The 20,741-nt window shown below is 35.0% G+C and overlaps 2 protein-coding genes across 4 annotated transcripts; one reads left to right on the forward strand and one right to left on the reverse strand.

Moving 5' to 3' along the window:
- Positions 1-442: 442 nt before the first annotated feature.
- Positions 443-4,268, reverse strand: LOC120131871 (lysophospholipid acyltransferase LPEAT1-like). The gene is made up of 2 exons (XM_039148752.1): positions 4,231-4,268; positions 443-941 (listed from the first exon to the last, which is right to left on the reverse strand). The coding sequence occupies exons 1-2, from the start codon at positions 4,266-4,268 to the stop codon at positions 443-445; spliced, it is 537 nt and encodes a 178-aa protein (XP_039004683.1).
- Positions 4,269-6,283: 2,015 nt separating this feature from the next.
- Positions 6,284-19,544, forward strand: LOC120131845 (phosphoinositide phosphatase SAC2-like). Of its 3 annotated transcripts, XM_039148734.1 has the most exons (16): positions 6,284-6,594; positions 12,297-12,501; positions 12,584-12,749; positions 13,420-13,642; positions 14,073-14,149; positions 14,428-14,615; positions 14,712-14,809; positions 14,917-15,050; positions 15,150-15,275; positions 15,456-15,804; positions 16,057-16,178; positions 16,458-16,535; positions 17,216-17,386; positions 17,624-17,770; positions 18,623-18,710; positions 19,007-19,544. In XM_039148734.1, the coding sequence occupies exons 1-16, from the start codon at positions 6,511-6,513 to the stop codon at positions 19,118-19,120; spliced, it is 2,370 nt and encodes a 789-aa protein (XP_039004665.1). In that variant the 5' UTR covers positions 6,284-6,510; the 3' UTR covers positions 19,121-19,544. The 3 variants fall into 3 exon arrangements, with proteins under 3 accessions (XP_039004665.1, XP_039004667.1, XP_039004666.1); XM_039148736.1 differs by lacking the exons at positions 6,284-6,594; positions 12,297-12,501; positions 12,584-12,749 and adding an exon at positions 12,759-12,775; XM_039148735.1 differs by lacking the exons at positions 6,284-6,594; positions 12,297-12,501; positions 12,584-12,749 and adding an exon at positions 12,849-13,248.
- Positions 19,545-20,741: the final 1,197 nt, after the last annotated feature.

Consider the following 20,741-nt stretch of genomic DNA (forward strand, 5'->3'; position numbering starts at 1 on the left):
CTATATCAAGCTTTAAAAGGCAAAAAAATCAATTATGGCAACCAAACTGTAGACTGTTTTGCACCAAATCACGGGAGAAATTACGAGGATAAAATTAACTCTCACCCGATAAGACCAATTAAGGGAAGTTTACTCACTGATCTCTTCAGCAATAAAATCCAAGCATTTCAAAGGAAAAAACCAAACAAGAGATATGTCAGTTAAAACATCAAAAGCTTACATTTTATACCATAATCAACTACTAAAATGAGAAGAGTGGAAAAAACCAGGCCTTTCTTGTTGTTCTGATTGTTTAGTACTCTGTAGACAAATCATACACAGAAATAGAAATTCAGGAAAATGTTGATCAAGCAATTACTTCTTGTGTTTAACTAAAGTCTGTCAGTTATCATAACTAAATGCATATGAATCATCTTAAATCCTACCTCGGTTTTTGAACTTTCTACCTCGGTTTTGAACTTTCTTGGGTATTTGCTGAATCCTTATGAGTTTCATTAATCCAATAAAATCCTATCGTAAAAAGCAGCAACCTAGAAAGAAACCGACCCGACTGGACTATCACGGCTCGCCTACACCCACCCAAATGTGCAAAATCTTCCTGCTCATCCTCCAGATTCGGGGTCGAGAATAGCGTAAAAATTCTACAAATCAAGTAATACACGACCAAAATAGTCATTACCAAAACGAGACGTATAGGGAGAAGCGTGACGAGGGCGATGCCCAGCAGGAGTTTCTCTTTCAATGGCAGCTTTCCACATCCCATTGAACCGTACACGTCATTGCGCACGAAGGCTGCGAATTTCTTCTCGAGCTCCTGGATACCTTCGGCGGCGGATTCAAGGAGAGGGAGGTCGTCTTTGGAAGAGGCATCGTCGTCGTTGGGGTCGGATTCTCCGGTATTGGCCGGTTTTGAAGTAATGCCATTGAGTTTGGCATTGGGGCTGCGAAAGAGACGATTTTGGAAGGTCTAGAAATGGTCTTAGGTTGTCGGAGTTGCTAGGGGAGGGTTGGCCATGGAGGATTTTGGCCTCTGGTTCATTTTCTATTAAGGATAAAAAGAATAAGAGTGAGAGAGATGTAAGCGGCAGAAAGTTAGAAGGGTAAACATAACAAGGTTTTAGGGTTTCTTTAAAAAAATTAATGGGATTCAAGTGCGTACGTGTTTTGGGGGGTTTAGCCGCAGAAACGCCACTAAAGTACGGGTCTTTGGCGGCGTTTGCATAAAAACGCCACTAAAAAAAACGCCGCTAAAAGTGCCGCTAAAAACCCATTTTGCTGTAGTGTTGATTGAATATTACTTTGATTTGATAATATTATTGTTTAGTACATAAATTATCGATTTTAGTCCATTTATTGGAGCTATGTCTCGTCAGCCCATCCGTTAAGTTTTTAATGATGGGGTACTATAATGAAACAAAAACTAAACATTAAGTATGATTTAAAAAAAATATTGATACTAAAATGGATCAAAACTAATAGTTTATATACTAAATACGTAGTTTATCGTAAAATAAATTTGTTGAACTATGTTTTGATATAACAATTTAAGGCAAAATGGTTTTTGGACTTGAATTGAATTTAAAAAATGTTTTTGGACTTAATTGAATTTATTCAAAGTTTTAAAAGGTTTAAAAAATAATTCAAAGTCCATTAAAATCGGATTTGAGCCAAAATGCTAAAGGGTGTCAAAGTGCATCCATGCATCCCTGCAGTGCATCCATGCACCTGCACTAGTGAATCGATGCATCATGCAATGCATCCATGCACTCAAACACCGAATGCAATTAGTGCATCGATGTATCCTTCTGTGCATCAATGCATCAAGGCCATGCATCCATGCATCAAGGCTGCAACAGCTAGTAACAGCTAGTTTATTTGAATTTAATTAAGGGGTATCGATGCACCATGATAGTGCACCGATACACCATGTTATGGGCAGCCTTTTTGAGTAGAAAAATCATCCCCAAACGGCTCAAAAAACATCCCCAACAGCTATATACAACATCAAACACATTCCAAGCTATAAATACAAGCTAAGGACACTTGAAGAAAGACGAGAACAACTATCCAAGCAATCAAACACAAGAAAAGAGTTTTTCAATCTTATTTCATCATTCTCTTGTAAATATTTTGTTTTTGTGAGCTCAATCTTGTAAACACCTACCTTAGAGAGGTTTTCTTGTTTACTTATTTTATCCTTTTGTAAAGGGGAAAAGTTCTAGCTTATCCCGTGTAAAAGTTAGGGAAATGTTCTAGTTTAGCCCGAAAAAACTAGGGAGTTGTAAGGTTATCTCGTTGTCCTCAAAAGAAAGAACAAATTAGTGAATTTGTTGAAAAATCCTTGGTGAGGAGCTAAGGTAGTGGACGTAGACTTTGGTTGAGAAAGTCGAACCACTATAAATCACTATGCAATTTTCTATCTTTCAATCTCCTTACTCCCTAAACACAAAACTGTTCCGACCCCTCTTTGCAAACCGTTCCGGTTGTCGATTCGAGCTTCCGAAAATCCCAACAAATTTTTAGGGTTGCCAAATGAGTAAAAAATAAAACAAAATAGTGATGGAGACCGTGGTTTCAAACCAACAACTAAATATATGATTTCTAGCTTTTTCTTTTTCGACTTTGCATTTGGAATCAAATTATAATTTTACACTTACTAATGCATGAACTCCACCACTCAATTATGCATTACGTTTTATTTTAATACTTTAGTACTAACATACTTAAAAAATAATTAATTACTTTTAATAATTTATTTTAATTATTTAAAATAAATAATATTTATTAATTATATATAAAAATATTAATAATGAGTTATATTAAATGTTTTTTATTATAATTATTTTTTATAATCTAAATTGATATAATTCATATATAATAATATATTTTTGAATTTATTATAATTTAAATTTATATTATTTATATATAAGTGTAAATATAATTTAAATGTTATGTTTTTAATTGACAACATAATATCTATAATAGATATTTTATCTTTTTAAACCTACATTTTAACAATAATTCTAAATAATTAAATTTAAAATTATACTTTTGTAAAACACTTTTAAAAGTTAATTTCTAAAATACCTTTATTAGTAATTTTTAAAAAAACTATACAAAATTAACCCTTAATTTGATCATTCAAAGTATGAGAGGTTTCAGCCTTTTCATTTCATTTAAGATTTCGATGGGCGCAATGTAAGGGCCAGAATTATCTTAAGGTAGGAGGGGATGTCCAATTTTTTGGTTTAATCATTTTTAAAATGATTGAGCACCATAGATGCCAGCGGTAAAGGAGTTGTTGTTATTCTTTGAGGATCCGATTCGAATACCATAGATATCAGGGGTGCAAGAGATAAATATTAAAAGGTTGAGAGTTATATTTGAACATATATTACCATGTACTTATCCTAGATAATTTAAAAAAAAAGAATTGAAAGATTTTAAAATAATAGTAAATAAATAAATAAAGGAAATTGAAAAAATGTGTTTAAAATATTGTAATCATGCATATAATTTTATATTATAATGATGTATTTTATGAATAATTTTAGATATTTATACATTTATGTAGTATTTACATATTCTTATTTTATTTTTTACGTTTTTTTCGTGGTATGACATAATTTATTTTATATTTTGAATAATTTATTTTTTCAAAAATAATGTTCACTTCATTTCTTGATTTTTTTTGGGGGATAAGTAAAGTATTTCCATTAATCTAAAGGTAGCAAAGCTATAACAACAGCAGCCAGGGGGAGGCCTCAATAAAACTAAGAAAGCCCCCAATCAATACACAATCTCATATTCAGACTATCTCATATTCATTTATCGATTTGAGATTTTTGTGTGTTAATTATTCATGGCAATCTGTTTTTAAAATAGATTGTGCATGTTTATGTTTGTTTTCATACTATATTCATGTTATTTTTTTGGTAATTTTTTATTTTAATTAATTTTTCTATATTGTATCTTGAGTTATTTATGTTTTCGATAATTTATCATAATTATTTCGTTTTAATTTAAATCAATTTATTTAAAATTAAATCATTATATTTGACATACATGTAGTATAATATTTAAAACTTCAATTCAATTATTTAAAACATAACAAAGGATATATTTTAGTATATAAAAGTTAAATCCGCAATTTAAACTAATTCGATAAGCCAACAGAGGATAGCTCGACCAAAGTGGCAAGCACATACTCTCTTGGATCCACCGTTGTACCTTGTAATCTTCCTTTCGATTCTAACTCTTATGTCCATTTACTGGACACGTGGCGCCGCTGTCGGCTATAGTCCAATATAAAAAGAAGCCTGTATGTATCACGAGTGATATAACCTGATAAGGATGATGAAACGTCCACGTTTTGCAATCGCTATTAGACCAGTTGTCTCCCTGTCGCGCCATAGATCTTTGCCACGCTGAAATGGTCATCTATCTCCATCGTCCGATGGCCATACCCACAGTCCCACACTTCGCTTCCGCGAGTCTATTTAATTTCAAATTCATTTTATTAATAAGAATAAATATCAAAGATTATCTATTTGAATACTCTCAATTAAATGATAATAAATATTTATATTTTTGATATCCGTAACATTTAAATTTAAAATTTTAAGAGATAACAATAATATTTTATCATTGAGATAATATGATTCGTACATTTAAATATAAATTGATAATTAATTAATTAATTAAATTTAAACAACAACTTTAAGAAATAAACGAAAATAAAAGTTTGTCTATCTCTTATTGGCTTGAAATTTGTAAGATGATGTTAACGCCTTTGCGCATGTCTATGCTCACATATAAATATATATTAAATTAAGACTGTTAATTTAATTTAAGAAAAAAATATTGTTGAAAGTTTTATTTTATTATATCGTTATTGAAATTGTTTCTACATAATTTTTTCTTTATTTATAGTTTCGTTATTCATACAGTTATATATATATATATATTTGTCAATGAGAGGTTTTGTCCTTACGTTCAATAGATAGTGATGGACATTACCTAGGCTCTTTTTATCCTTGACTGTATAATTAAACTAAATTATTTTATTAACTTTTACACAGCTTTTGTATAAGTGATGATGTTTGAAGAATTATTTTTTATTAATCACGATTATATGTATTGTTAATAATTTAAGAAAAATTATAAACATATATCTTTTATAATAATCTTAAATCAATTAAAAATACATATAATTAAAATAATTGACTTTAGCTTTACTTCAGTTTTAATATATTTCATTGACACAAGGGAACATTGTTTTGAATGCTAGGTTGGAGACTTGGAGGTTGTTTTTCCTTTCACTTTGCGACTAAATTAACGAGGAGATATATTATTGTGTTTATTAAATTTTTTTATAATATTGTGTTATTAAATTTTATGTTATAATCATTAGATGATGATATATATCGCAATATTTGTTTTGAATCAACAAGATCCCACTTGGAACAAGAAAACGTGGAAAATTATTCCCACGTTGAGAAATAGGAAAAATAGATTCAACCCGGGTCGATAACTCAGGCAAACCAGGAGACGACAAGTTCACGTGGTAATACGAGTATATTACCACCTTAACACGCCTTTGAAATATAGAACAGAGATATTATAATTAAATCACGATTAAAAATACTTTTTAAAAGTTAATCATATTTTTTAAAATAATTAAATAAATTTAATCATTAAAGTAATTATTTAAATATAATTTAATACATTTTAATGTATTTTATTCTAATATATGAATTCGGAAGGATGTATTTTATATTAAATCTAATATATGGTAATCAAAAGAGGGAGCGTACACCATATCCCACCCTTGGGGACTGGACCGATTCAAGCGAGTCATAAGTCATAACTCGTCATACTCAAAGCAATCATTGTTAAAAATAAAAAAAAGGGGGAAATCAGCATAGAAACGGAAGTTGCAGTTGACGAGCTCTATATTTTCTCCGTAATTACTATCCATAATATCGAAAATTTTCATTTTATTAAAATTAAAAACGTCGATATCTCGCATTTTTTTAGGAAAAAAGAAGAAGCACTGTTTCATTCATTCATATATATCATATATAATTACTGAATTTCTGGGGTTAATTTTTGTGGTTGTTCTAGTCTCTAATAGTCTGCTTTCTCGATCTATCACTTCCTCTTCTGGACAAAGCATAACGTTTTCCGATTCGTTTAGTTTATTTTTTATTTTTTGAAATTCCGATTCGTTTAGTTTAATATAATTGGGTTTTCCCCTTTTTGTAGTTTTTTTTGGTTGCTCGAGGTTTCCATGTTGAATAATTGAATTGTTATGCGTTTTTCCTTTTCAAAATTTGTGCGTTTTTATCTCATATATGAATTGCGTATATATGAATTCAATTTTGTAGAGTGTTAGAGGCTTTTGTTTTTATCTTTTTGTTTATCTCTTCCTCTCGCGGTTTATCGACGATCCGTGGTTTCAGTGAACCCGAGCTTTGAGGCTCGGGGAACTTGGGAACCGAAAAGCTAATGGCAGACGAGAATGGCAGTGATGCTGGACTCGACTCCAATCCTTCTTATTTGCAGAAATTCAGACTCTACGAGACTCGCTCGGTACTTTTCATCTCTCATCGTATATATACAACTATACACTCGTCTGTAAATTTAGTAATTTGCTCGTTCATTGGCTGTTGGTTTAATAAATTTTTGACTTTTCTGCTTTGATCGTTGTAGTTCCTTAATGTTTATCCTGCTAAAGTTCCTCTCGGTCTTTTTGGTTGTTTTTGTTTCTTATGGTGACTTTTTATCAAACTATTTTATTTTGGAAACTTTGAGCATAAATGGTGATGTTGAGTTTTCATCTTCAAATCTGCTGTGACATAGTATGCTTCTGGAATGATCCTATTTCTTTTGTTAATTAGTTTTTGAAATATTTAACAATGGATGTACAATCTCTCTTTCATAAGAAAGAATCCCTGAATAGCACTTTCTGATGTAGGTTGAGAATTTTTTTCTTTTTGAAATCAAATAGAACTTGTTTTAATTTGCAATACCAGGTTTAATTGAATAGTTTGACTTCCATTGTCAAACATCTGCTTGTTGCCAACAGTGGTTTGGTTTAGCATGCATTTGTAGTTCTTTACATATATGTTGATCATAACTTTTTTGTTGGAAATAGTCAAGAAAAGTGGGCAACCTTCGGTGGCTTTAAATGCACCGAAAGTTGATTGTTGAAAATGGTTTATGGATTAATTACATTTTAGTCATTGCATATTTTATGGTATTTACAAGATTAGTCCCTAAAGTTCAACTATAAATACCCTAATCCATTTACCTTCAAAATCATCCAAAAATTATTTATTTCTCCCATTACTAGACAACTTTTTGTGAGTGTTTTGTAAACACCTGTAAATTTTCTCTTTTAGTAAAAGATCTGCAGCAGTCCGGAGACGTAAGAAAATTGGCTGAACTCCGTTATCAATTTCGGGTATTATTTTTCCGCTTTTATTTTGCATTCTCACTAATCTGGTTATAGGGAAATTACTTGTTACTCGTTTATTTCCCAACAACTGGTAATCAGAGTTTGGTTGTGAATTTTGTCAATTTTTTGCGAGGTTACTATTCATTACTATTCACGTGAATAATGAATTTCGTGAATAGTAAAATTTTGTTGGTAATACGAATTTGTCGACGGAGGTGTTCTAATACACGGCGGTTCGCGGAAATTGTCAGAAACGATCCAAAGAAGCCAGATTCGAGTGGGAGCGATGGCTGCAGACGAAGGGAAGGTGAAAATTGAAAAGTTCGATGGTGCGGACTTTGGCTTTTGGAAGATGCAGATCGAAGATTTTCTATACCAGAAAAATATATATCAACCCTCTCAGGAAAGCAACCAGAGGGCATGAAGAATGAAGACTTGACTCTTCTCGACAGACAAGCCCTCGGAGTTATCCGACTGACGTTATCCCGCAATGTTGCTTTCAACATAGCAAAGGAAAAGACCATGGCGGGTCTTATGGTGGCTCTCTCCAATATGTATGAGAAGCCATTAGCCTCAAACAAAGTTCATTTGATGAGGCGATTATTCAATTTGCGGATGACGGAAAGGGCATCGATGGCACAACACCTAAATGAACTCAACACAATCACAACTCAGTTGAGTTCAGTGGAAATTGAATTCGATGATGAAGTTCGAGCTTTAATTCTTTTGTCATCTCTACCAGACAGTTGGAATGCTACTGTTACAGCAGTCAGCAGCTCGTCGGGAAACAGTAAATTAAAATTCGACAATGTTCGGGATCTTGTATTGAGTGAAGAAATTCGACGAAGAGAATCGGGTGAAGCATCAACCTCCTCAGCCTTGCACACAGAGTCTAGAGGGAGAACTTCAGAAAGAAATTCAAATCGAGGCAGATCGAAATCCAGAACAGGAAAATCAAGAACGGGAAAGAAAGATTTTACCTGTTATAACTGCGGCAATAAGGGTCACTTTAAAAGAGATTGCCGAGCACCAAAGAAAAAAACCGGCGCACAGTATTCTGCCAATGTGACAGAGGAGACAGGTGATGTCATGATTCTAAGCGTCAACAGTCCGATTGAATCATGAATCTTGGATTCAGGGGTATCTTTCCACTCCACCCCATGCCGAGAAATCATGGAGAACCATGTCAGTGGTGATTTTGGGAAGGTTCATCTAGCCGATGATGAAAGCTTGAAGATCGTCGAAAAAGGAGACATCCGGTTAAAGTTGTCAAACCAGACCACATGGAAGCTGAAAGAAGTGAGACATATTTCTGGCCTTAAAAGGAATTTGATTTCTGTTGGACAACTTGATGGAGAATGATATAATACAACCTTTTCAGGCTGTGAATGGAAGATTACCAAAGGAGCACTAGTTATTGCTCGTGGTAAGAAGACTGGTACTCTATATGTAACCTCAAACTTAGAGAGAATATCATTGTTGCAGTAGATGCTGATGGAAAATCAAACCTATGGCACCAAAGGCTTGGTCATATGAGCGAGAAAGGGATGAAGACACTTTTGTCAAAAGGGAAGCTGCCGGATCTAAAGAATGTAGATGTCGGACTATGCGAGGATTGCATCTTTGGCAAATAAAAGAAAGTCAACTTTGCAAAGATTAGTAAGACACCCAAGGCTGAAAAGTTAGAGTTGGTTCATACTGATGTATGGGGACCATCTCCAATTCCATCTCTTGCAGGCTCATTATATTATGTCACCTTCATCGATGATTCTACAAGGAAGGTGCGGGTTTATTTTCTGAAGAAGAAATCAGAAGTCTTTGATACCTTCAGAAAATGGAAGGCCATGGTGGAAAATAAGACTGGTTTGAAAGTCAAGCGGTTTAGGTCTGATAATGGATGAGAGTACAAAAATAGAATATTCAGAGATTTCTGCGCAAACAATGGGATCAAGATGGAGACAACAGTTCCCATGACACCGCAGCAGAATGGCGTAGCAGAGCGCATGAACAGAACTCTGAATGAACGTGCCAGAAGCATGAGGATATATGCCGGATTGCCCAAATTTCTATGGGCTGAAGCTATCAACACTACAGCTTACCTGATCAACCATGGGCCCTCAGTTCCTTTGGATGGCAGAATACCAGAGGAAGTTTGGAGCAAGAAAGAAATAAATCTTTCACACTTAAGAGTGTTTGGTTGTATTTCTTATGTACACATAGATTCTGCTGAAAGAAGTAAACTTGATGTCAAGTCCAACAAATGCGTCTTTATTGGTTATGGTGGTGATGAGTTCGGTTACCGATTTTGGGACTACGAAAATCGAAAGATAATCAGAAGCAGAGATGTCATTTTCAATGAGAATGTGATGTACAAAGACAGATCAACTATAGAATCAAGTAGCTCCAATATTAAAGCTGAAACAAAGGAATTTGCTGAGTTCGAGGAGATTTCTGGAAATGATGTTCAGATCAGTCCTAAAGCAGTTCAGGAAGAATCAGACACACCAGAACTAAGACGTTCCTCCAGAATTCCTAAACCAACCTAGCGTTATTCGCCTTCTTTGCACTACTTGTTGCTGACTGACAATGGTGAACCAGAGTGCTATGATGAAGCAATGCAGGTGGAGGATTCAATCAAGTGGGAGTCTTCAATGAAAGATGAGATGGACTCGCTTATGTCAAATCAGACATGGGAATTAGCTGAATTACCACCAGGCAAGAAAGCGCTCCATAACAAGTGGATTTATAGGATCAAAGAAGAGCACGATGGGAGCAAACGCTACAAAGCAAGATTGGTCGTCAAAGGCTTTCAGCAAAAAGAAGGTATTGGCTACAATGAAATTTTCTCTCCAGTCGTAAAATTGTCTACAATCAGACTGATGTTAAAAATTGTAGTTGCAGAGAATTTACATCTTAAGCAGTTAGATGTAAAGACAACTTTCCTTCATGGTGATTTGAAGGAAGAAATCTATATCAGGCAGCCAGAAGGCTTCATAGAGGCAGACAAGAAAAACCTGGTATGCAGGTTGAAGAAGAGCTTGTATGGTTTAAAACAAGCTCTTAGACAGTGATACAAAAAGTTTGATAGTTTCATGAGTAGCAGTGGTTTTACTAGATGCCAAGCAGATCATTGTTGCTACATCAAGAGGTTCGACAATAGCTTCATTATTTTATTGTTGTACGTTGATGACATGCTCGTTGCAGGCTCAGACATGCAAAAGATTATAAACTTGAAGCAAAAATTGTTGAAGCAGTTTGCTATGAAGGATCTGGGAGCTGCAAAACAGATTCTTGGCATGAGGATTAAGAGAGAGACAAAGTCGGGGACTTTGATGTTATCACAGGCTGAGTACATCAACAAAGTACTCTCCAGGTTCAACATGCAAGATGCTAAACCAGTAAGTACACCTTTAGGTGTTCATTTTAGACTCTCCAAAGAACAGTCACCAAAGACGGAGGAAGAACGTACACACATGGTGAAGGTGCCGTATGCCTCAGCAATTGAAAGTTTGATGTAAGTCATGGTTTGTACCAGACCAAATATTGCTCATGCAGTGGGAGTTGTTAGCAGGTACATGAATAATCCGGGCAAGGTACACTGGGAAGCAGTCAAATGGATCCTCATATATCTGCGGGGTACTACAAACAAAACACTTTGTTTCAAAGGTGGAGATACGATACTAACAGGCTATGTAGATGCTGACTTAGCCAGAAACGTTGACATCAGAAGGAGCACTACAAGTTATGTCTATACTGTAGGAGGTACTGCAGTGAGTTGGGTTTCTCAACTACAGAAGATAGTTGCTCTCTCCACAACTGAAGCAGAATATGTCGCTGTTACGGAAGCCAGCAAGGAGATGGTTTGGCTCCAAAGTTTCTTGAAAGAGTTAGGCAAGAAACAAGAAAACAATGTCTTTGTACTGCGATAGTCAAAGTGTCATCCATCTAGCGAAGAATCCGTCTTTTCATTCCAGGACGAAACACATACAACTGCGATATCATTTTATATGGTCTCTTCTGGAAGATGGGATTTTGAAACTTGAAAAGATTAGTGGAGCTCAAAATCCGGCAGTCATGTTGACAAAGACGATGACCACGGACAAACTGAAGTTGTGTTCAGCTTCAATTGGCATGCTAGCGTAACAAGACCATAAAAGTGGGCAACTTTCGGTGGCTTTAAATGCACCGAAAGTTACTTGTTGAAAGTGGTTTTTGGCTTAATTACATTTTAGCCATTGCACACTTTATAGTATTTGCAAGATTAGTCCCTAAGGTTCAACTATAAATACCCTAACTCATTTAGCTTCAAAATCATCCCAAAAATCATTTCTTTCTCCCATTACTAGAGAGCTTTCTTGTGAGTGTTTTGTAAACACCTGTAAATTTTCTCTCTTAGTAAAAGATCTGCAGCAGTCCGGAGACGTAAGCAAAATTGGCTGACTCCGTTATCAATTTCGGGTATTATTTTTCCGCTTTTATTTCGCATTCTCACTAATCTGGTTATAGGGAAATTACTTGTTACTCGTTTATTTCCCAACATTTTTAAGATTTATTTGGCTTATGATGGTTGGGACTTCCTTTTGTATTCAATTATCTTTACTTGCAATCATCTCCTATTAAGGGTACCTTTTTTCTTAATCTCATAAAGTTGGTTCTTGACTCCTTAGATTCTATATTATCAGATAAATTTTCATTTTCCACCATGATGCTGATGGGAGCAATGCAGCTACCTTTTCCTTTTTGAACCTAAATTTCTTTGGGTTAATTATTATGCGGTTTCCATCTCAATTTCATAATATTGATGCAACATTTACGTATTCCTTCTGTGCAACAGAATTTCTATATGATTGGAAGAGACAAGAATAGAACTCTTTGGAGGGTACTAAAGATTGATCGATTAGACCCGTCTGAATTAACTGTTGTTGAAGATTTTACTGAATACTCGGAAATTGAATGCTGTGATCTGTTAAAAAGGATACATGAGGGAAACAGGTCCTCAGGTGGACTGAAATTTGTTACAGCTTGTTATGGAATTGTTGGTATGCAGTACTTATCAGGTTCTCCACGTTCCCTCTTCGTCGTTTTTGGTATAAGCTAATTAATTTCTTCCTGTTAATTCAGGTTTTGTGAAATTTTTGGGATCTTATTCCATGATGCTGATCACCAAAAGAAAAAAGATTGGTGCAATTTTTGGCCATACTATCTATGCCATTTCCAAGAGCGAGACAATTCCGATTCTGAAATCTCCTATCCAGTCCGCTATGGCTTATTCGAAGAATGAAAAAAGGTCCTTTGTCAATTCTTCATGTAAATGTAATGTCCTTGGTACTTAGAAGGAGACCTTAGATTATCGCTAAAAGTATTCATTTTCCATTTGTATTCAGCTTGAGTTGTGTTATGTTGCGGTTTTTTACCTTCTTTTCAATTAATTATGTTTTCCGGGACTATAATTTGAGTTCTGGAGTTCTGTTTTAAAAGTAGGAGAGTTCCATGGTTTGGAGGTAATCTCTATACCATTTTTGTTGATACATTCATACACCCTTAATGTTATATCATTGACATGTCCCTGTGCAATTGAAGCACTTTTCTGTTTAGTATCTTCCATGTTTCCCTTTTTTTCATTTCATTTCATTTTGGAGCAGTTAAGTCAGCTTTCACATTTTTTAATGTTGCATTATTGTAGTTAATATCATTTGTAGAGGCTTTTGCAATTTCATTTCCTGCACATCTACAGAGGCAAACTTCATTGCTGTCAAATGTTAGTATATCATGTTGAATGAGACAAGGTATCATCAGGGTTTCCGGGGGCAATTGCTATCTTTTGCTTTAATTTCCTCTTTAAATTTTAAGTTTAAGCTGTTGTTTTTTATTCCCATTCGTTTCTCTATTCATCAAATGTTAGATGCATTAACATGGCTTGCCTTGTTTTGCCTTTTTCCTTTTCCCTGTTGACTTAGGTACAAGAAGCTCCTTTCGACAGTGGATCTCACAAAGGACTTCTTTTTCAGCTACACCTACAATGTCATGCATAGTCTTCAAAGAAATTTATGTAGGAATGAGACAGGACTAGTATACTATGAATCAATGTTTGTTTGGAATGAGTTTCTAACTCGAGGGATTCGCAATACTCTCAAGAATTCTGTATGGACTGTTGCATTGGTTTATGGCTTCTTCAAGCAGGTATGATACCCTTTAGACTTTGTTCTATTCATTTATCTTTGTGATAAGTGATCATGGAATTCAGATTTGCTGGAAGGTTGTTAAATTAAATTATTTTATTTTCTTTCAGTTACTGTCTGTTTTTGGCTTAAAAGATGTTGCTTTAGAGAAATCTAGATGCTTTTCATTTATTTTAATCCTCGTATTGAGAACAACTATCAAATTTACAATTTCTTTGGTTAATGGAGTTTGTTTGTCAATATTCTTAAGGAGCATAGTTGACCATTCACCAGAATTTTTCTTATAACTTTAGCTACCTTAAATGTGGTAACTAAAGATGAACTAGTTTTGTTCTGTCTCAAAATTTTGCTCCACAAATTTGCTAAAAGTTGTTCCTTTTGATATTAAAGTTTTGATTTAATGTACGTTTTTTCCCAACTTTGATATCCAGGTAAAACTTTCTGTCTCTGGCAAGAATATTTTCCTGACTCTCATTGCAAGGCGTTCTCGACATTATGCTGGGACAAGGTTAGAGGCTTTACAGCTGCTGATTGAAATGCCTTCTAGATTTATTGGAAGTTCTCTTAATCATTTCATTTGACCTACATTACATCAGGAAAACTAGCATTGTGCTGTTTCCGTTTGTCATTGTGGTTTCACTTTGATTTTATTTTCTTTGCTTATTTTTGTGCTTTAGTTTGTGATCGCTCTTGTGAGATAATAAATAAACTGTTTTTTCATGTGCTCTTGTCGTTTCTTTTGAGTCACACATGACTCACTTTTCTTATTTCTATTATACTGCATAGATACTTGAAACGTGGAGTGAATGAGAAAGGTAGAGTGGCAAATGATGTTGAGACAGAACAAATTGTGTTTGAAGATGTTCTTGAAGGGTTCCCTACACAAATAAGTTCTGTTGTCCAGAATAGAGGCTCTATCCCACTTTTCTGGTCTCAAGAAATCTCACGCTTGAACTTGAAACCTGACATTATATGTATGAACTTTTGTTAAATTTTTGCACACAGCAATAATTATGCAGTTCTACATTGTAACTATTGCAGATTTTCCTAATATTTCCTTTTGCTTCCAGTATCAAAGAAGGATCCTAATTATGAGGCCACAAGACTACATTTTGAAAATCTTGTAATGAGATATGGAAATCCAATAATCATCTTGAATTTGATAAGGGTAGGCTTTTGCACTGATCATTTGTCAGTTTCCACAAACTTTATGATGTTCTTCTATCTGCAATGGTTTCCTGATTCATTCTGCTTTCTACTCTTTGTGATTAACAGACGTGTGAGAAGAAACCTCGTGAAACTATTCTTCGTGCAGAGTTTGCGAAAGCCATCAGATTTATCAATAAAAGCTTACCCAAAGAGAACCGTCTGAGGTTCCTTCACTGGGACATAAACAGACACTCCAGAAAGTACTTCAACGCCCCTTATTCCCATTTCTTAAGAAAACTTCTTTCTTAATAACCTTTTCGAGGTTTGTTCACTTAATAGGGGTTGACCATTTTCTGCAGAGCTACAAATGTTTTGGCGCTTCTAGGCAGAGTGGCTGATTATGCATTAAACTTAACGGGCATATTTTACTGTCAAGTAACTCCAAATTGTAGACAAGATGGGTCGTTGACTTTGTCTCGCTTAGTGTAAGTTCCATTAAATGATTTGTTCATATTTTCATGATATTTAGGGTTTTTTCTGGTGTAGTGGGGTGTGTGGGAGGGGCTAAGCTAACAATATTTTGCAAATATAAACCTGTAAAGTTCCATTTCTTTAGTTATATGTTTTCCTGATCATTCATGTTAACTACTTATGTTACTTCACAGGCCTAATGATGAGTGCCCTGCTAAGTCTTCTTCTGACAAAACTGACAATGTTCAGAAGTTAGCAACTGGTGTTGCTAATGACAAAGAGAATTGTAGTGAGACTGTAAAACCTCCCATGCTTCAAACTGGAGTACTCAGAACCAACTGCATTGACTGTCTCGACCGCACTAATGTTGCTCAATATGCCTATGGATTGGTGGCTCTTGGACGCCAGCTACATGCTATGGGTTTCACAGAAACCCAAATTATTGATCAAAATAGTCCGTTGTCCGAGGATTTAATGGCAGTTTATGAAACAATGGGTGACACACTTGCTTTACAGTATGGTGGTTCTGCAGCTCACAACAAGGTATCCTTCTAATAAATTTAAGTAGCTTTTGCTATTATTCCAAAATAAATTGATGTAATACATGAAGTATGATTTTCATATTGAGTAAATGCCCCATACATGGTTTTGAAATTAACTTTTGGGGTATTAAGATGACAAGTACCATGACAATAGAGCTTACAAGTTGGTTGTCAGATGCTTGTATTGAAACCTTTTGGTATAAGGCCCCTACCCAAGTACAATTTCTAATTCTTAATTTGCCATGTTAAACAGATATTTTGCCAAAGGAGAGGCCAATGGAAAGCAGCAACTCAGTCCCAAGAGTTTTTTAGAACTTTGCAACGTTACTATAGCAATGCATACATGGATGCAGAGAAGCAAAGTGCCATTAATTTGTAAGATAAAAACAAGATTCGTTCTTTATATTTCTGTTCATATATGGTATTTAGATTGTGGTTGGTAGTGTAGAAGGTCCAGCATGATGGGAGTCCCCCCTCTGCACAACCCCATGCTAGCAAACACCCTCACACTGCTAAAGGATGGTGATGGATATCACTCATAGAATTTTGGCATTGCCCCATTCTAGCAAACTCTCTCACACTGCTTAAGGATGGTGATGGATATCACTGTTACACTTAGAATTTTGGCATTACCCTATTCCTTACCCCATGCAGGTTTTTGGGTCACTTTCAGCCACAACAGGGTAAACCAGCGATCTGGGAATTGGATTCAGACCAATATCGTGTAGGAAGGTATGGTCCTAATATTTGTAGTGAGGATGCTAGGTGTATCAAAATTCTGAATTGCAAATACCTGTTATACTGAATTTCCAGCGCCAAGTATTTCTTTTAGACTATATGCCACCAAATAATTTTAGTTCTAGATATAATATGAGTATGTTTAGCAATATTCTAATGTTTTGTGCTGAATGTTGTGTCTATAAATCTAATCTTTGAATTGCAAATGTTTGTTATACCAAATTTCAGTTTCTAAAAATATCATTAGATGCCAATAATTCTAGCTTTACATATAATATGCATGTTTTCAATAATATTTTAGTTTTTTATACTTTATGTTGTATTTTTAAATCTACTCTGAATTGCAGTTTCCTGGTATACGGATTTTCTAGTTTAAAGGATTCTTATAGACTTTATGCTGCCAAATAATTCTACTTCTAGACAATATGTAGAGGTTTAGCAATATGTTGATGGTTTTATGTACATTATTGTGTTTATAAATCTAATAGGTTTTATTGTTGTACCACAATGATTGTTTTGGAAACTGTATTTTGTTTAACTGGTATAAATTTTTAGTGATATCAATGTTCTTTCATCTGTTTGTTATAGGTTGGTAAAATATAGTTTTGACTTTATCATAACCCAGCCGTTCTAGCAGAAGTAGCTAATAAGATCACTTTGAAATATATCTGTAGGCCATCTATTAAAAGATCACTGTCAGACGGCAACATTGTCTCTGAAACGGACTCTCCCTTGGATGCTTCCAATGTTGGGCATCGTGATTCTATGTCTGCGAATAGAGGGGCTTTGCATGGTCTTTCTGAGTCCACTCCAGCTATCCCAACATCTGAAATTTCTTATTCCAGGTGCACATAAATAATATTTGTTCCAGTTACATAAATAATTTCTGCTTTACTATAGTTCTTGCAGAGATTTATAATAATGTTGCATCTAAAGGTGCCAACGTATTAAATGTTTGAAATCTGTTTATGTCTGTACCCACGAACAATGATGAAAGATCATCTTTAAAATAATTTAGAACTGATTCAAAGACTTAATCTGTATGCACACTTACTAAGTTTTTGCTGCTTTTCTGGGTTTAGTCCAAGAATGTCTTGCAGGCAGCTTTTCGGAGATACGGCGGAGGACCAAATATATTATGATGAAAATGACTACTATAATTGCACTAATTTTGATCTAGAATGGCTTTCTTCTTCAGGAAATTCATGCGACGAGGATATATTTGACAGGTAGACATACTCATCTTCAGTTTGATTACTGTAAAAATGCTGAAAGCTTTCCAGATAACTTTTTTCTCTGAAATCAATTATACCAATCAGTCAAATTATGTGGTGTTCTCCGTTTTCTCAGCTAACACCACACTCTTAATTTGAGCAAACGCCATAAACTGCTTTCAATTTAGTATTTAACAGCGGGAGGTAGGTAACAACGGGTCATGTTTTTGTCATTAAACTACAGACTAAAGGCACGGGCGAACTTTTATATGCACTTTCTTGTAGGTGCTTATTCTTCTACATTTGTTGAATAATTGATTTCACTTTTGAATGAACTCGTTTATTCCAAGTGTTCGAACTTCAATTAAAAACAAAAATACTTTATTTTATAGAAATGGGAAGCCTCATTAAAAAATCATAACCATCAAGCTACAAGATAGGCCAATGGACATTGGAAGGAGGAAAAGAGTGCTTCAAAGATTTTATTGCTAAAAAACCAAATACAATGGTAATACATAAAACATCCTATTACAACCAGAACAAACCCGAAGCTGAAATCAAAACCCATTACAAACATCAAAAAACATAAAATTAACCTATCCCTAACTTAGCAAACTCATCCGCTTCCCAATTAGCCATAAATTTTTTTGGAAAATGAAAATTGCTACAGGTATACAAGCATTCTTGACCAGAATAGAAAGTCAAACACTTTCAACATCTCCCTCTGGATTTTGTCTCCCCACGCTCGCATTTTGATACCTTTCTGAGTGTATTCTCTCTTTTTGAAACATATTCCAAATTTTCTTGTATTTGAAAATTAAATCATTTGACTTCTGAAATTACATGAATCTGTATTATTGCTTGCAGGTCTAGGACCCTATCCTCCGAAAATATTGGTGCTGAATTAAATGTTGGTATGACTACGTCTCCAAGTGAGTCCGGCTCAAGCATAAAGGTCGGTACTAACAGTTGTATAATTTGATTAATAAATCATCACCGATTTGAACTGAATAGCAAATAAATAATACCAATCAAAATTGATATAAATATTATAATATAAGTTGAATATGATTATTATAAGACAATATATAGATACACATTATACAAATTGTCTACATGCAGAAGCAATATTTCTACTTGACCTAGTGTTAGAGTTGCTAATACTTGAATTTATTCGTAGCTTCTAGTTTCCTATATCTCCATGTGATGTTTCCTATGCCATTGGCTGACAAGCCTACTTTATTTGTTTAGGGAGGATACCGAACTGCATCTGAACTCAGTACTACGGATGAATTTTCGGAGAGCTTTGTGAATTGGATATTCCATGGAGATGTGTTTACTCCTTTAAAGTTTAATTCAAAGTAGTTCCATGGCAAAAAAAAAAATGTTTCACAACCAAACCAAACCTATCCAAAGGATGCGAGTTTATTTCAATGTAAATAAAAGAATGAGGAGATTAAACTGTGAAAAAAGTAAGGGTCGCAACTTATGTTGAAGAAAACGCAAGTGAGATTGAAGTGGAAAAGATTGTGGCTTCTTCTGATTAAAAGCAAGTTTCAACTAGGGATAACAATCGAACAGCACGGGGAAATTTCTACTAGGGATGACAATCGAACAGCACAGAGATAGCTTTTGGAGGAAGCAGAATTTGTACAAAGCTTTGATTGCTTTTCGATCTCTGGCTAACTCGGTCTGCAAAAAAGTGTAAACATTGATGAACACCACAGGTTTCTCCTTGTAAATATTTCAATATTTTATCGAGTAGATAGCTCCTCCTTAGCCCTTTTGACATTATTCGCCAACTTTTTTGGGTGAAATATCGTATGCGTTGTCAAATTTCATCCCCATGTTGTGGATTTCAGAATATGACGGCTTGCAGTTAGCAGCAGCCAGAGGTGGCCTAACTACAACACTCACGAACACAAAAGCCAGTTAAATTCTAAATGAAATGTATAGACTGGACCTCACCTCTGTATTCCCTTAATCCACCAACATACATTGTTAAAAGTATGTTTATAGCATCCAAAATGAAATTACAATAAAGGATGATGGGAAAATCCCTCTTTTACCATTCCATATACCGCGCAGCAGGAAAATCTTTGCTAACAACCGGAAAGACAGCCGATGCTTGGGCTTTCCTTAGCAGGACTACCAATGTCAACATATCTCACTGGTACACCAAAACCGGAGGAATGATGGAATGTTTGAGTGACAGGCTGCGCATAAGATGTACTCAGTTTTGTTAGCTAATCTAAGACCGCTGCATATCTAAAGTACGATCAATTTACCGTACATTGAAACATAATCAAACTCATCTAGGATTTGTAACGATAAGAGGGCAATCCTTCTTAAGGATTTCTATTTTCTAAAGGTTGTTAGTGGACGTACCAGGAGTTTAACGTCCGGCAATCGCAGATTAAACTTTTGATGTGGCTTAAGTTGTCTATGGCAATATTTACAACTTGGGGCACGCGGGAGTTTTCCCAAGTATGAGCAAATTAAGCTAAATCGTGGATGAATGAAGTCCAGAGTGAATTATTCCTTGGATTTCGCAGTTTTTCTTGCAGTACTTGAGAAAGAACCATAGGAATTGCAAAATTAGTAACCGATATAACTGTAGGCTGAAGAGGCGCGAGTCTACCCAATAACATTGCAAATAAAAATACGTAGTGATGGGCATCTAAATACAACAAACATTGCCAGATTCCTCCAGGCATCACAATCAACACCTAAACCTATCCATCCTCCGATTTTTGTTTTCATGGACATCCGGCAATTTCTTTTCTACTTCGTGCACATTCACCATTTCTTAAGAAATTGCAACTTCAACCGGTTTAGGCTTCGGTGGTGGAGGAAACTTCTCAACCACCAGTCAAAACCCCATTCTCTTATTTGGCCGCAGTTGTCGACACGTTAGCATTCTCCGGCAACCGGAACTTCCTCGTAAGCTTCTGGGACGCATTCCTTTCGAGCCTTACGTATTTAC

This window comes from Hibiscus syriacus, unplaced genomic scaffold (genome assembly GCF_006381635.1).
Source record: "Hibiscus syriacus cultivar Baekdansim isolate YM2019G1 unplaced genomic scaffold, ASM638163v2 tig00110556_pilon, whole genome shotgun sequence".
NCBI classification, from domain to species: Eukaryota; Viridiplantae; Streptophyta; class Magnoliopsida; order Malvales; family Malvaceae; genus Hibiscus; species Hibiscus syriacus.

Coding starts and splice junctions, on each gene's coding strand:
- LOC120131871 (XM_039148752.1), bottom strand. CDS start 4,268: ATGGACATAAGAGTTAGAATCGAAAGGAAGATTACAAG. Junction 942..4,230: donor ATCGAAAGGAAGATTACAAG/GTACAACGGTGG, acceptor TCTCTTTCGCAG/CCCCAATGCCAAACTCAATG.
- LOC120131845 (XM_039148734.1), top strand. CDS start 6,511: ATGGCAGACGAGAATGGCAGTGATGCTGGACTCGACTCCAATCCTTCT. Junction 14,150..14,427: donor CGACATTATGCTGGGACAAG/GTTAGAGGCTTT, acceptor TATACTGCATAG/ATACTTGAAACGTGGAGTGA. Junction 18,711..19,006: donor AGTCCGGCTCAAGCATAAAG/GTCGGTACTAAC, acceptor TTATTTGTTTAG/GGAGGATACCGAACTGCATC.